Consider the following 12,407-nt stretch of genomic DNA (forward strand, 5'->3'; position numbering starts at 1 on the left):
GCAGGTCATGGATTTTTGTTCGCTTGGGATATAAAACCCTGACATCTGTGAAACTGTGTAAAGATACAAAAAAATACAAAAAAAACTTAATGAGAGAAGCTTTAAATCTTTCTTATGTGTGCCATATCTCTTAAACTACCTTTTGATGTGATTAAACATACAAGGTACAAAAAAAGTTATCTGGAAACAGTTAGATGAAGCACAGTGCGAATGAGAAGGTTTTCCAAATTTTTTTTTCTTCAATACAGTATCATAGATTACAATCTATGTAAAATACCTTCCAAAGAAACGGCTCCACTTTTTTCGTTTAGAGACATTTTGATGTTTAGTCCCTTGTTTCTAAGAGCTTGTATCTCTTGGTCGTATTTGGTCTTGATAACATGTTGGAAAAATGAAACTACATGAGGTGTAAGAGACATTTGCTCCTTGTACGATGCATTTTTGTCAAGAAAACTCTGCAGTTCGTCAGACACTTTGTCCTGTATGTCCGCAAGAGTAAATATGTCCAACTGACTATCATGAACGCTTATAACCACACAGCCAGAAAATTTGTCTCTAAGTGACTTTTTTGTTGCCTTCCATTTTTCTGATTTCAAAACACTTTCTTTTCCAGAATCAAGCGGAATAGTAAGTTTTGCTAATGTTTTGCTAATGGCATTTTCCATTTTAGATAGATCATCATCTTCATCCGCATACAACACCACACATCCGCGTTTAATTTCCCAGACATCTGACACGCGTTTATTCTTCATTTTTTGCTTAACTTTCTCTATTGTGGCTTCGTTTTGTAGAAGCTCTATTTCTTCTTTATCAAGTTCAATCTCTCTTTGTTTAACATTTTCTATTGATTCATACATTGCTATCCAAACATTAGCAACAATCTGTTTAGGTCCCGTTACGAAGAGCTTTCCTTTTCCCTTTCTTTCCTCAAACCTCAACTTCACATTCTTATGCGTATCGTGCATATCATTTGCAAAATCAGCACCTTTCAAATAAGCGATTTTCCATTCAGTCAGCTCTCTTTCTTCTGTAGTAGTTTCTTTTTTCTCTTTTTCTTTCTTTTCAGCTGTCGCAATTGCACCAACAACGTCCTGCCATACAGAATCAGCCATTGCTTTGTGAGCGACAAGAATAATCTGTTCATTTTCCTTCTCCGTGATAAGTGCTACACCATCAGGGTGTGTTAGGTGTAATCCTCCAAGTTCTCTGCGAATCTCGGACCAGATGCCCATATCAACCACTTTCTTATTAACAACAAGAACATCTGTAAAGTGCTTCACACGCTGCAGAGCAGTTTCAGACCAAGACTGCAATATCTGTCGTTTCGGCTTGTCATCTTTTGTAAAGGTACATTCTATACTAACAGGATCATCGTCCCAGAAAATCTGCGCTTTGCATTTTGCCAATTCTCGTTCAAGCGTTGACCTTTGAGAGTCATTGGTTTTTAGAAATTTGATTTTGTGCGGATCTTCGTCTTTCAGTGACAACGGTTCTGGTAGTCTGAATGCAAGGCTTTCTTGGCCTAGGGGCAGACCCAAATATTCATTATATGGCTTTACGTCAACATGCCGACCATGGAGTTTATGGTCCTTCTTTTGGCAGACACGACCAACAACTGTGAAATATATCCAAATCAGTATCGTATTATCCCACATGTTTTAGTAATTTACAAGAGATCACTGAGTGATCTTGGCGCCAACCATTCAGCCATTTTTGATTGTTCCAAATTTCAAGACTAGCTCAAGGTCAAAATTAAGGTAAAAGTTCATTTCGGTACACAAAACTGTGCATGTGGTCCAAATTTGAAAGCTGCAGGTTGAGAAATATGAAAGTAGGTCACTAGATCAATTTCAAGATCAAAGTTCATTTCGGTACACAAAACTATGCACGTGATCCAAATTTGAAGGCTGTAGCTTGAGAAATGTGAAAGTAGGTCACTAGGTCAAATCAAGATCAAATTCCATTTCGGAACAAAAAACTATGCATGTGGTCTAAATTTGAAGCCTGTACCTTCAAAAATGTGAAAGTAGGTCACTAGGTCAATGTCAAGGTCAAAGTTCATTTCGGTACACAAAACTAAACATGTGGTCCAAATTTGAAGGCTGTAGCTTGAGAAATGTTAAAGTAGGTCACTAGGTCAAATCAAGGTCGAAGTTCATTTCGAATCACAAAACTATGCATGTGGTCCAAATTTGAATGCTGTAGCTACAGAAATGTGAAAGTAGGTCACTAGGTCAAGATCAATATTAAAGTTCATTTCGGTACACAAAACTATGCATGTGGTCCAAATTTGAAGGCTGTAGCATGAGAAATGTGAAAGTAGGTCACTAGGTCAAATTTCATTTCCGAACACAAAACTATGCATGTTGTCCAAATTTGAAGCCTGTACCTTCAAAAATGTGAAAGTAGGTCACTAGGTCAATGTCAAGGTCAAAGTTTATTTCGGTACACAAAACTAAACATGTGGTCCAAATTTGAAGGCTGTAGCTTGAGAAATGTAAAAGTAGGTCACTAGGTCAAATCAAGGTCGAAGTTCTTTTCGGATCACAAAACTATGCATGTGGTCCAAATTTGAATACTGTAGCTACAGAAATGTGAAAGTAGGTCACTAGGTCAAGATCAATATTAAAGTTCATTTCGGTACACAAAACTATGCATGTGGTCCAAATTTGAAGGCTGTAGCATGAGAAATGTGAAAGTAGGTCACTAGGTCAAATTTCATTTCCTAACACAAAACTATGCATGTGGTCCAAATTTGAAGCCTGTACCTTCAAAAATGTGAAAGTAGGTCACTAGGTCAATGTCAAGGTCAAAGTTTATTTCGGTACACAAACCTATGCATGTGGTGCAAATCTGAAGGCTGTAGCTACAGAAAGGTGAAAGTAGGTCACTAGGTCAATCTCAAGGTCAAAGTTCATTTCGGTACACAAAACTATGTATGTGGTCCAAATTTGAAGGCTGTAGCTTGAGAAATGTGAAAGTAGGTCACTAGGTCAAAATTAAGGTCAAATTTCATTTGGGAACACAAAACTATGCATGTGGTCCAAATTTGAAGCCTGTACCTCCAAAAACGTGAAAGTAGGTCACTAGGTCAATGTCAAGGTCAAAGTTTATTTCGGTACACAAACCGATGCATGTGGTCCAAATATGAAGGCTCTAGCTACAGAAATGTGAAAGTAGGTCACTCAATCAAGATCAAGGTCAACTCATGCCAAGGTTCATCTAGCCACTCAAAACTATACATGTGGTCCAAATTTGAATGTTGTAGGTTATAGACAAACATATTTTTAAAGTTTTTCCCTATATTAATCTATATAAACCATGTGACCCCCGGGGCGGGGCCATATTTGAACAAATTTGGTAAAGAACCACTAGATGATGCAACATTACAACAAGAGAGATTACACCATTAACGAGTTATATGCATTTTTTTTTCTTATTACAGAAACAGGAAATGCACATATAATTACTTATATTATAACTAATAATTAAACACCATTAATGAGTTATATGCAATTATTATTTTTTTCTAATTATGAAAACAAAGAAAGCACATAGAATTACTTATTTTATAACTAATGATTAAACCCAGAAATTTGAGTACTAAACAAATAAATCACCAATCTACTAGGGTAGTCCATTCACTGCTGAGGTGTAATAGGAAAATAATGAACAACTTGAATCATTATCTCATTCGTGTCTGCAGACTTTATGACCCTTCTACCGGTAAGGCCATAAAAAACCAATTAACTACTTGGAGGGCCACTGGATACAAAATTATATTAGAAATCAAAATAAACAAAGGGCCATAACTCACTCAAAAATTGTTGAACCAGTCTGATTTTCAGGGGGACACAACTAAGGTTCCAATACATCATTCTGACAAAGTTTGGTCAAAATCCCCCAGTAGTTTCTGAGGAGATGCGATAACGAGAAATTGTTAACGGACGGAAGAACGGACGACGGACCACGGACGCGGAGTGATTTGAATAGACCACCATCTGATGATGGTGGGCTAAAAATATGCATAGAGGTATAAAGGGTGATCTTCTTTTTGCAACAAAAAACCCAGTAAAATTCAATGACAAACTCTATCACTTGGGATTATATCACTATATCAACGTGAATTTTGGAACTGTCAATTTTTGAAAAGACTTTACTGATGTAGCATATCAAGCCGGTAAATATTAAATACAGCGGCTCAGTTGAGGTTAACATTCAGTCAATTCGTAGACTAATTATTATTGCATTTAAACCTAAGAAAATACCATTTGCATCTTTAAAGAAGACAAGACAGTATCCATCTTCGGCCTTGATCTCAACATTCTGTGTTTCTCCTCCTTGACTCCGCCGTGTATTTTCGAAGTACACTTCTACACCATCGTGTGTAATATCTTCCGGAATATTGGTGACAATAACTCCTGTTGAAACTGGTATCTGACTGGGGATAACATGCACTCCTCCAACTTTGAACTTCTTACAAACTTCTTTAGCCTTACTGAAATCTGTTGCATAAAAAGAATGTCTAATCAAATACAAGTGTAAAACAGTAGCATGAAGGTCTTTTAATTTTCATATTGTAATTCCTTTGTTTCTGCTTAATTCTAAATATGTAATTTTATATATTTTTAGTTAATTCAAATAGATTTAGTTCTCCACATGTTTGAATATGTATTTTGTTAAACTTTTGTAAGCCCACCCACTTAGCTGACAATACGGAGCCCAATAGGGAGAGAGAAGATCTACGAGGTCGTGAGTTCGATTATCGGGCGAGGGATATGTTCTCTGTGACGATTTGCTGAAAGACAATTGTGTCTGAAATCATTCGTCCTCCTACTCTGATTCATGTTGGGAAGTTAGCAGTTACTTGCGGAGAACGAGCTGAACTGGTACAGAATCCAGGAACACCGGTTAGGTTTACTGCCCGCCGCTACATGACTGAAAACTGGCGTTAAGTCCAAAACAAACAAACAAATAAACTCACTTGAATCGTGTAAATACCCCAATTTTTTTTATGTCAATGTGGTAAAATAATGATTACAAAAAGTTAGAAATCAAAATTCAGCAAACGTTCATCTATCATCAAATCTGTTGAACAAAGTGACAACAAAACCATAGCTATATAGTTAAAATAAAAGGACGAATAATGATGAGTTAAAAACATCAGCTATGTTTATTATTCATGCTACAAATACGTTCCCTAAACTCAATTTATATTAGTGCAAAATGAAGTAACGTGTAAGGTGTTTAAGTATCACAATAAGGAAGTAAACTGCATAAGAAATAACACATCTTTATATTTATTATAAATTTATAAAGTCGTATGAAATAATTCTGTGAACATAATTTTACAAGACGCACTTTGCTATAATATTTTTCACATAAAATTTACTACTTCTATAAGAACACTGAACGGGGCTCCACACCTAAGTGGCTAAGGTCAATGACTCCGGATCATTTGCTCCTTGTCTATGTGGGTTCGAAACCTCGCCAGATTGTAGAATTCTAAATGGGAAGGGGACATTCATCCGGAAGGTCGTTGGATGAACCCCGGTGCCCGTAAATGCCTGAACAATGCGCGGATGGGCACCTCGGCTCTTTATCCACCATCTCAAGCTGGAGAAGTTGCCATCCGACCTAAATTGTGTCGACGTACTCTTAAACCCAACAAAAATTGTACATTACATTTTATCCAGATTTTCTAAGGACTGTAAAATATTAGGTTAGACCGAACCTACGTTACTTGTGATTTTAGATAACTGTAACCGCGCGTTTCTGTCACTCACCAAATCTTTCCGAACACTGCACTAAACATTTACACCCGTCTTGACTGAACACAGCAGAAACAACTTGAACTTTTAACTTTGCTTCTACAAAATTTGAGATATTTTCTTCTGTAACGGTATCTGGCACTTCGTCAAGCAGCAGTTCAGTTTTACTTATAATGAAAGGAACGACAGTAAGCTCACAGTGCTCTACAACGTGCTTCTGTTCCAACACTCGCTTCGCAACTGAAAATAAAATCAACGTATACAATAGCGTTATTTAAACAGCACCTTAATCTGCTATGCCGTATTAAGCTGGAGTAGATATTGGCAGACCTGGATCTCACTAGGCGCTTGTGCCGAATGTGATCCGGTTTGGTACAATCCACGGGAGCCGAATGCATCATTGCAGATCATGGTAATGATTTAATAAACCCTTTTATTGTATATTTATACCAATTTCTACTATTATATCAGATAAAATTAGGCTGAAAACGCGTTTAAACGATGAACTAAGTAGTCCCACAAATGAATATTTTCCACATCCGATTTGAGTTAAATAATGGGTTTGTTTTCAGTAGTGAAATACTGGCTATATTTCAGACAGAAAACTTATAATCCATAGGTATAATATAATAAATTGTATTATCTGCAACAGAGTGCTTATTTTCTACAAGGCTTTTCACGACTTTAAAATAAAAGATATGATGTTATTTTATTACATTGTGCTTCTTTTGCAACGACGCTTTTCCCGACTGTAAAAATAAACAATGGTCCTAAGTAATTTTGGAATAACTTTTGTTTAAACACATGTGTATGTAATTGTTTCATCCTTTGGTTAATGTAATGTATATATTTATAAAAGAAAAGCACGCACTCAAGCAAACAAATAGAAGACTCGGTCGACAAGAATGCGTCCCTATTAAACTGTATAGCAAAGTGTTTTCTTTTCAATTATTGTTTGCACAAGACTGAAATATTATAAAGTCATTAAAAAGTAAACTTTACAACAATTAGTTTTACTAATGAAAAAACATGTACAAAGTATACACAGTTACTCAATAACTACAAACTAAAGAAAAACATTTTAGATTATTATAATGGTTGACAAAATAGAAAAAGTGGAAACTGAACAGGTCGCTCAACACGACAAAAATGAAAATGTTGCAGGCTCGGTGTATCACAAGCTACATTCCAAAATGCTACTTTCCAAAATGCTACTTAAACCATTTACCTGACATTTCTTTGAATGTTATGTGCGCGTAGCCTTTATCTCTTTGCATACTGAAAGATACTATTTCCCCGCCTCCAGAACGTCTCTTATTCTCAAAGTAAAACTGCAAGGTGTCTTCACTACAGTCCTTGGAAAACTTGCGAACCTAAACAGTCAAATAAAAAAACAACATACTGGTTGTTATAAGTCCACAACTGGTATTTTTTTTTAATTTACAACGGTCTTACCTAGGTTCCTATGCTTTTGACTAAAGATGACCCACTTTTGAAGTACAGAATACACATTCTGACATGGTTTCATACAGATTAAGTAGAAATTGGTGCATCTGCAGTGTTAAAAAGAGTTTTTGAAAATTGAACTAGTGTCACCTTTAAATCCTAAAATGATCACGATTCAAGATATCATGAATGCTAATGTTATGTGTATTATGTACATCAAGTAGAAAACTTGGCTACTAGAGTGTTAACAAAGTTTTGCTATATCTGACCTTCTGACCGGGTTCTTGATCAGATAAAACCAAGTTTCGAACATGACCTAGATTTCGTGTAATACAGATCCATTAGAAAACATGCCTCCTACAGTATAAGCGATCTTATTCTATGATTTGATCTACTGACCAAGATGACACAGTTTTGAAATTGATCTAAATGTAATAAAGGGGAATATTCTTACCATGCTTTATGAAAATAAGTTAAAATACTGCCTGTGGAGTGTTAAAAAGGTTCTATAATTTGACCTAGTGACTTTTTTTAACCCAGATGTCCCAGTTTCAAACTTGAACAAACGTTTTAGAACAAAAGCCTTAAGGTTACGTAGAGAACATGTGTGTTAAAAAGGTTATTCTATGATTTAACCTTGTGGCCTCGTTATTTATCTCAGATGACCCAGATTTAAACTTGACCTAAACCTAAGTTTGAATCGTACATAAATTGAAAGAATAATATATTATTATATATTTGGATATGTTTCTTTCGGTTATTGTATACATACGTATGTATGTTCAAGTGTAAAGTTTTGACTATCTTGTTTGTAGATAAAAATTAAACAAGAGGACCATGATGACCCTCAAAAATGCTCACCTGACCTTGACACTTTGTATCATTAAATGCAAAAGTACACTTTGTATCATTAAATGCAAAAGTTTTGTTTAATGAAGATCAAGCCCAGACTAAAGGCTCATAATGCCTTTGTTTATAATGTGGCTACCACATTTTTTGTTATCAGAATAAAATATATAAATTTCTTGTTAGATTCTATTTTCAGTAATTGTTTTATATTATATTTGTCAAAGGTCTGAACACTGATTAACATAGTAGGAAGTTCTATCGAATACCGTACATTGTTTCTGGTTACCTCCCTTTACGGGTCTAGCTTTATAAATTCATGTACAGTATTGAAAGTATTGCTTTTCAGACCATGTGATTATGCATAACATCTATTTCGATCGCTTTTTCAATTGTTTTTAACATAAAATTTCAAGCCGTGTGGGACTTTAATGAGAAGAAGGAGTGTAAAGCTTTTTTCTACTTTTTAGCACTTGTGGCTCCTAAGAGGTACCAAGAGCAACCATTTGAAAACAACTTGAGAGTGGGTCACACAAGGATGCAACAGACCAATAAAGTTTGGTGAATATCCATAAACAGGTTCAAGCGGAGAACTTGTTTTTTCTACTTTTTTCTTTCTCAGTCCCTCCAAGGAGCCAAACAAATCCATATGAATATATTTATGAGAAGTTCATCCAAAGATGCTACAGACGAAGTTTGGTAAAAATCAATGCATGTGAAGAAGTCGCTTTAAATGTTTTCCACTTTCAGCTCTTGTGACTCAGAGTCTTAGATTCCAAGCAGAAATATTTGAACAACATTGAGAAAAGTCCATACAAGGATGTTAAAAACCATGTTTGGTAACGATCAAACAACTGGTTGAGGGGGCCTCCGTGGTCGAGCGGTTAAAGTCGCTGACTTCGAATCACTTGCGTTTCACCGATGTGGGTTCAAGTCTCACTAGGGGCGTTGAATTCTTCATGTGAGGAAGCCTACGGAAGGTCGGTGGCTCTACCCAGGTGCTCGCTCGTGATGAAATAATACCCAGAGGGGCACCTGGGGTCTTCCTGCACCATCAAAACTGGAAAGTCGCCATATGACCTTTAACTGTGTCTGTGCGACATTAACCACCCCCACCCCCGACAAAAAAACTCGTTGTCAAAAAGAAGTCGTTTAAAAACTTCTTTCTAAATTTAGCTCCGGCGGCCCCTAAGAGGGTACTCTGTAAATTCTGATCAGTAGTAGTTAAAGAGTTCACCTTGAAAAAAATGCAGATGAGCTGAAAATGGGTTTCATTATACCCATTTATAAGATAAAAGTAATCGTTATGAATATCGTACTTAATTTTGACCAATTTCTAAAGTCACTGGAGTATTGGCAATAAAAGATAAGTCGTAATCAAACACAACATACAAGTAAAACTTGAAATGCACGCACCCTGGGCAAACATCAGAAGTAACTATAGTTATAATATATTACTGTTTTCTTGCACTTACATTGCCTTAACTTTGATAATGATATATCGCGCTTTATTTTTTCAAGTATGAATATGCCCTGGATATTTACCTCAATAGTGTCTGTTTCGTCATCACGACGTGCGCTACTGTACTCATACATGTCCGAATAATTTTGTGACCCTCTTTGGCTGGCACAAGCATCTACGGTATCGTCTGCTGTTTCCTCTAGAGGCTCAACTACTAACGTCTGCTTGTTTAGTGTACAAGGATGACTCCTCTGCCTTTTCAGAACATACTCAACATCTGCAAAAGCGGCACTGGTAGGTCAGATTAAATAAAAGAAGGTAAACAAAGCACACAAATACTTCTAGATATTTTTAATCCAATGCATCTTTACCTGACCACCGTTTTAAAGCCATTCTCTGATCCCGAATTCTCGTCTATATTTCATAAACTAGCATTTTCAGGAGTATTGTCTTTTTTCACTTAACTAAAAGTTCGACAATGACCAGATGACAATTTCAATACTTCAAAACATTTTCGGTTTTGTGCAAGAAAAGTTACATTACAACTATGTTTTCAAACACAACGTATGGTACTTCGAAAGTTCGTAATAGCATGATCTAAACAGGCTTACTGGGTCAAAATTATGCAGGTTTGATAAATTTGTCTTACTTTCCAACATTTCTGTACGATGCATCACGTAGAGCATAGAGCATATCAGCTAAAAAAACAGGTATAATACCAACAACTTTACTATATAGAGGATATCCGTGCTTTCAAATATAGTTAACCGATACCTAGCAATATCCACAGCTGTGTCTCTTCAAGTAAAGTAATATGATACATAGCTATACACAAAGGTTTGCTACATAGAGGATATCACTCCAGATATTGTTACCCGATACCTAACCGTACTTACAGCTGCACTACATAGAGGATATCTCCTCAAATATAGTAATCCGATACCTAGCTATACCCTCTTTACTACATAGAGGCTATCACTTCGAATATTCTTATCCGATACCTAGTAATATCTACAGATGCGCTACAGAGAAGATACCACTTCAAATGTAGTAACCCCATACCTAACAGAACCCAAGACGATGCTACATAGAGAATATCACTTCAAATATAGTAATCCGATACCTAGAAATACCTACAGCTGTACTTCTTAGAGGATATTACTTCAAATGTTGTTACCCAATGCCTAACATTACCTGCAGCTGTGCTGCATAGAGGATATCACTTCAAATATTTATACCAGATACCTAGCAATAACGACATCTGTGCTGTATTGAAAACACCATTTCAAATAAATTATATTTACCTGATACCTAGCAATACCTACAACTATGCTTAACACAGGATCACATCAGCTGTGCTAAACAGAGGATACCAGTTTGTATATAGTTACCCGATACCTAGCAATACATACATCTGTACCATATGAGCCGCGCCATGAGAAAACCAACATAGTGCGTTTGCGACCAGCAGGAATCCAGACCAGCCTGCGCATCCGCGCAGTCTGGTCAGGATCCATGATGTTCGCCTTCAAAGCCTATTGCAATTAGAGAAACCGTTAGCGAACAGCATGGTTCCTGACCAGACTGCGTGGATGCGCAGGCTGGTCTGGATCCATGCTGGTCGCTAATGCACTATGTTGGTTTTCTCATGGCACGGCTCATATGCTCTTACCTGAAGCAGAATCAAATGTTATTATAGCCTCGTCGTTGGCAATATCTAGATCAACATTTTTCACTACCATTGCACGCTCATGGTGTTTCTTGCTTTCAAAATAAAGTTCTAAAGTATCCACGGAAACACCTCTTGGTAATTTTCTAACTACCATCTTTTTAGCATTATCTGAAAGGACAAAATATAGTATCTTTGAAGAGCGAAACTTTTTGGTTAGTGTAAAAAGCTACGTTTTTAAAATCACATTTAAGCAACATTTTATGACATTTGTCACTTTTCTTACATTCTATTAGCGATTTATCAACGGAACAAAAAGACCCATTATATATAGTTAGATTCTTGCCGTGAAATTTTAACTAGCACAACTATAGAATCTGACCCCATGACCTTGACCTTCAGGGTACATGAACCTTGAACAAAAGATACCTGCCCCTTATCAAGAACAATCCTTACGTCAATTTGATGACAATAGGGTCAGAAACGAAAATTATGAAGTGAAATTGAGAAGCTTTCTATACGTCTTCAACCACGGCTGCGCCGACTACGGAACAAGTACTATAACTTTCACTTTTCTTCCAATAGACGAGCTAAAATTTGATCTTAAACAAAGGTATAACCAAAAGCATTTACTCCTTTGTAATGTTCAATCTGTTATTTTCCTGTCCCCGCCTCCACGCGCCTTCTAATCTCCCCCATTTATACAACTCTACATTCATTTCAAGTAACGTCTGCACATAACAATTAATAACTGTACTTTGGTACGCCCACACGAGACGTCAAGTGCGTATCGTACAAATTTAATTATCATTTTAGTGTTGTACCCTATTTTTCTATTTTTGAATAGTATTTTGTGGCACTAAGTACCAACTTTTTCGTGGACTGAAAAAAAAGTTACTACAATAGATGTATCGAAGAAGAAACTCATACCAGATATATAAATTATAAGTCTAAGAAAAGAACATACATTATTATGAATCATATTCAAAGAATAATTTAGTTACTGAAAATTTTACCCAAGCGATTGTCGTCGTCGGAAAAGGAAATTGAATATCAGTACAAGTATTTACAGCATTAAAAATAAATACATTGACAAGTTTTTGCAAGTGGTTAAAGATCAAATTGATTTTCAATTTTGCAAAACGCCTAGCAGGTGACGTTGGCGTTATTTAAAACGTTCAACTGGTGGTGTCAAACGTGGAACCCTCGAGCC

The 12,407-nt window shown here is 36.3% G+C and overlaps 1 protein-coding gene across 1 annotated transcript in view; it reads right to left on the bottom strand.

Annotated features, from left to right (window-relative positions):
• Nucleotides 1-12,407, bottom strand: part of LOC123546250 (protein mono-ADP-ribosyltransferase PARP14-like) — a 35,029-nt gene that overhangs the window by 21,821 nt on the left and 801 nt on the right. Inside the window, exons 2-7 of the mRNA XM_053551546.1 lie at nucleotides 11,198-11,365; nucleotides 9,609-9,802; nucleotides 7,000-7,144; nucleotides 5,787-6,011; nucleotides 4,269-4,505; nucleotides 278-1,615 (exon numbers count right to left, since the gene is read on the bottom strand). Coding sequence (XP_053407521.1) covers nucleotides 278-1,615; nucleotides 4,269-4,505; nucleotides 5,787-6,011; nucleotides 7,000-7,144; nucleotides 9,609-9,802; nucleotides 11,198-11,365 — 2,307 coding nt within the window. The remainder of the gene's footprint in view (nucleotides 1-277; nucleotides 1,616-4,268; nucleotides 4,506-5,786; nucleotides 6,012-6,999; nucleotides 7,145-9,608; nucleotides 9,803-11,197; nucleotides 11,366-12,407) is intronic.

This window comes from Mercenaria mercenaria, chromosome 9, assembly GCF_021730395.1.
Source record: "Mercenaria mercenaria strain notata chromosome 9, MADL_Memer_1, whole genome shotgun sequence".
Classification (NCBI taxonomy): Eukaryota; Metazoa; Mollusca; class Bivalvia; order Venerida; family Veneridae; genus Mercenaria; species Mercenaria mercenaria.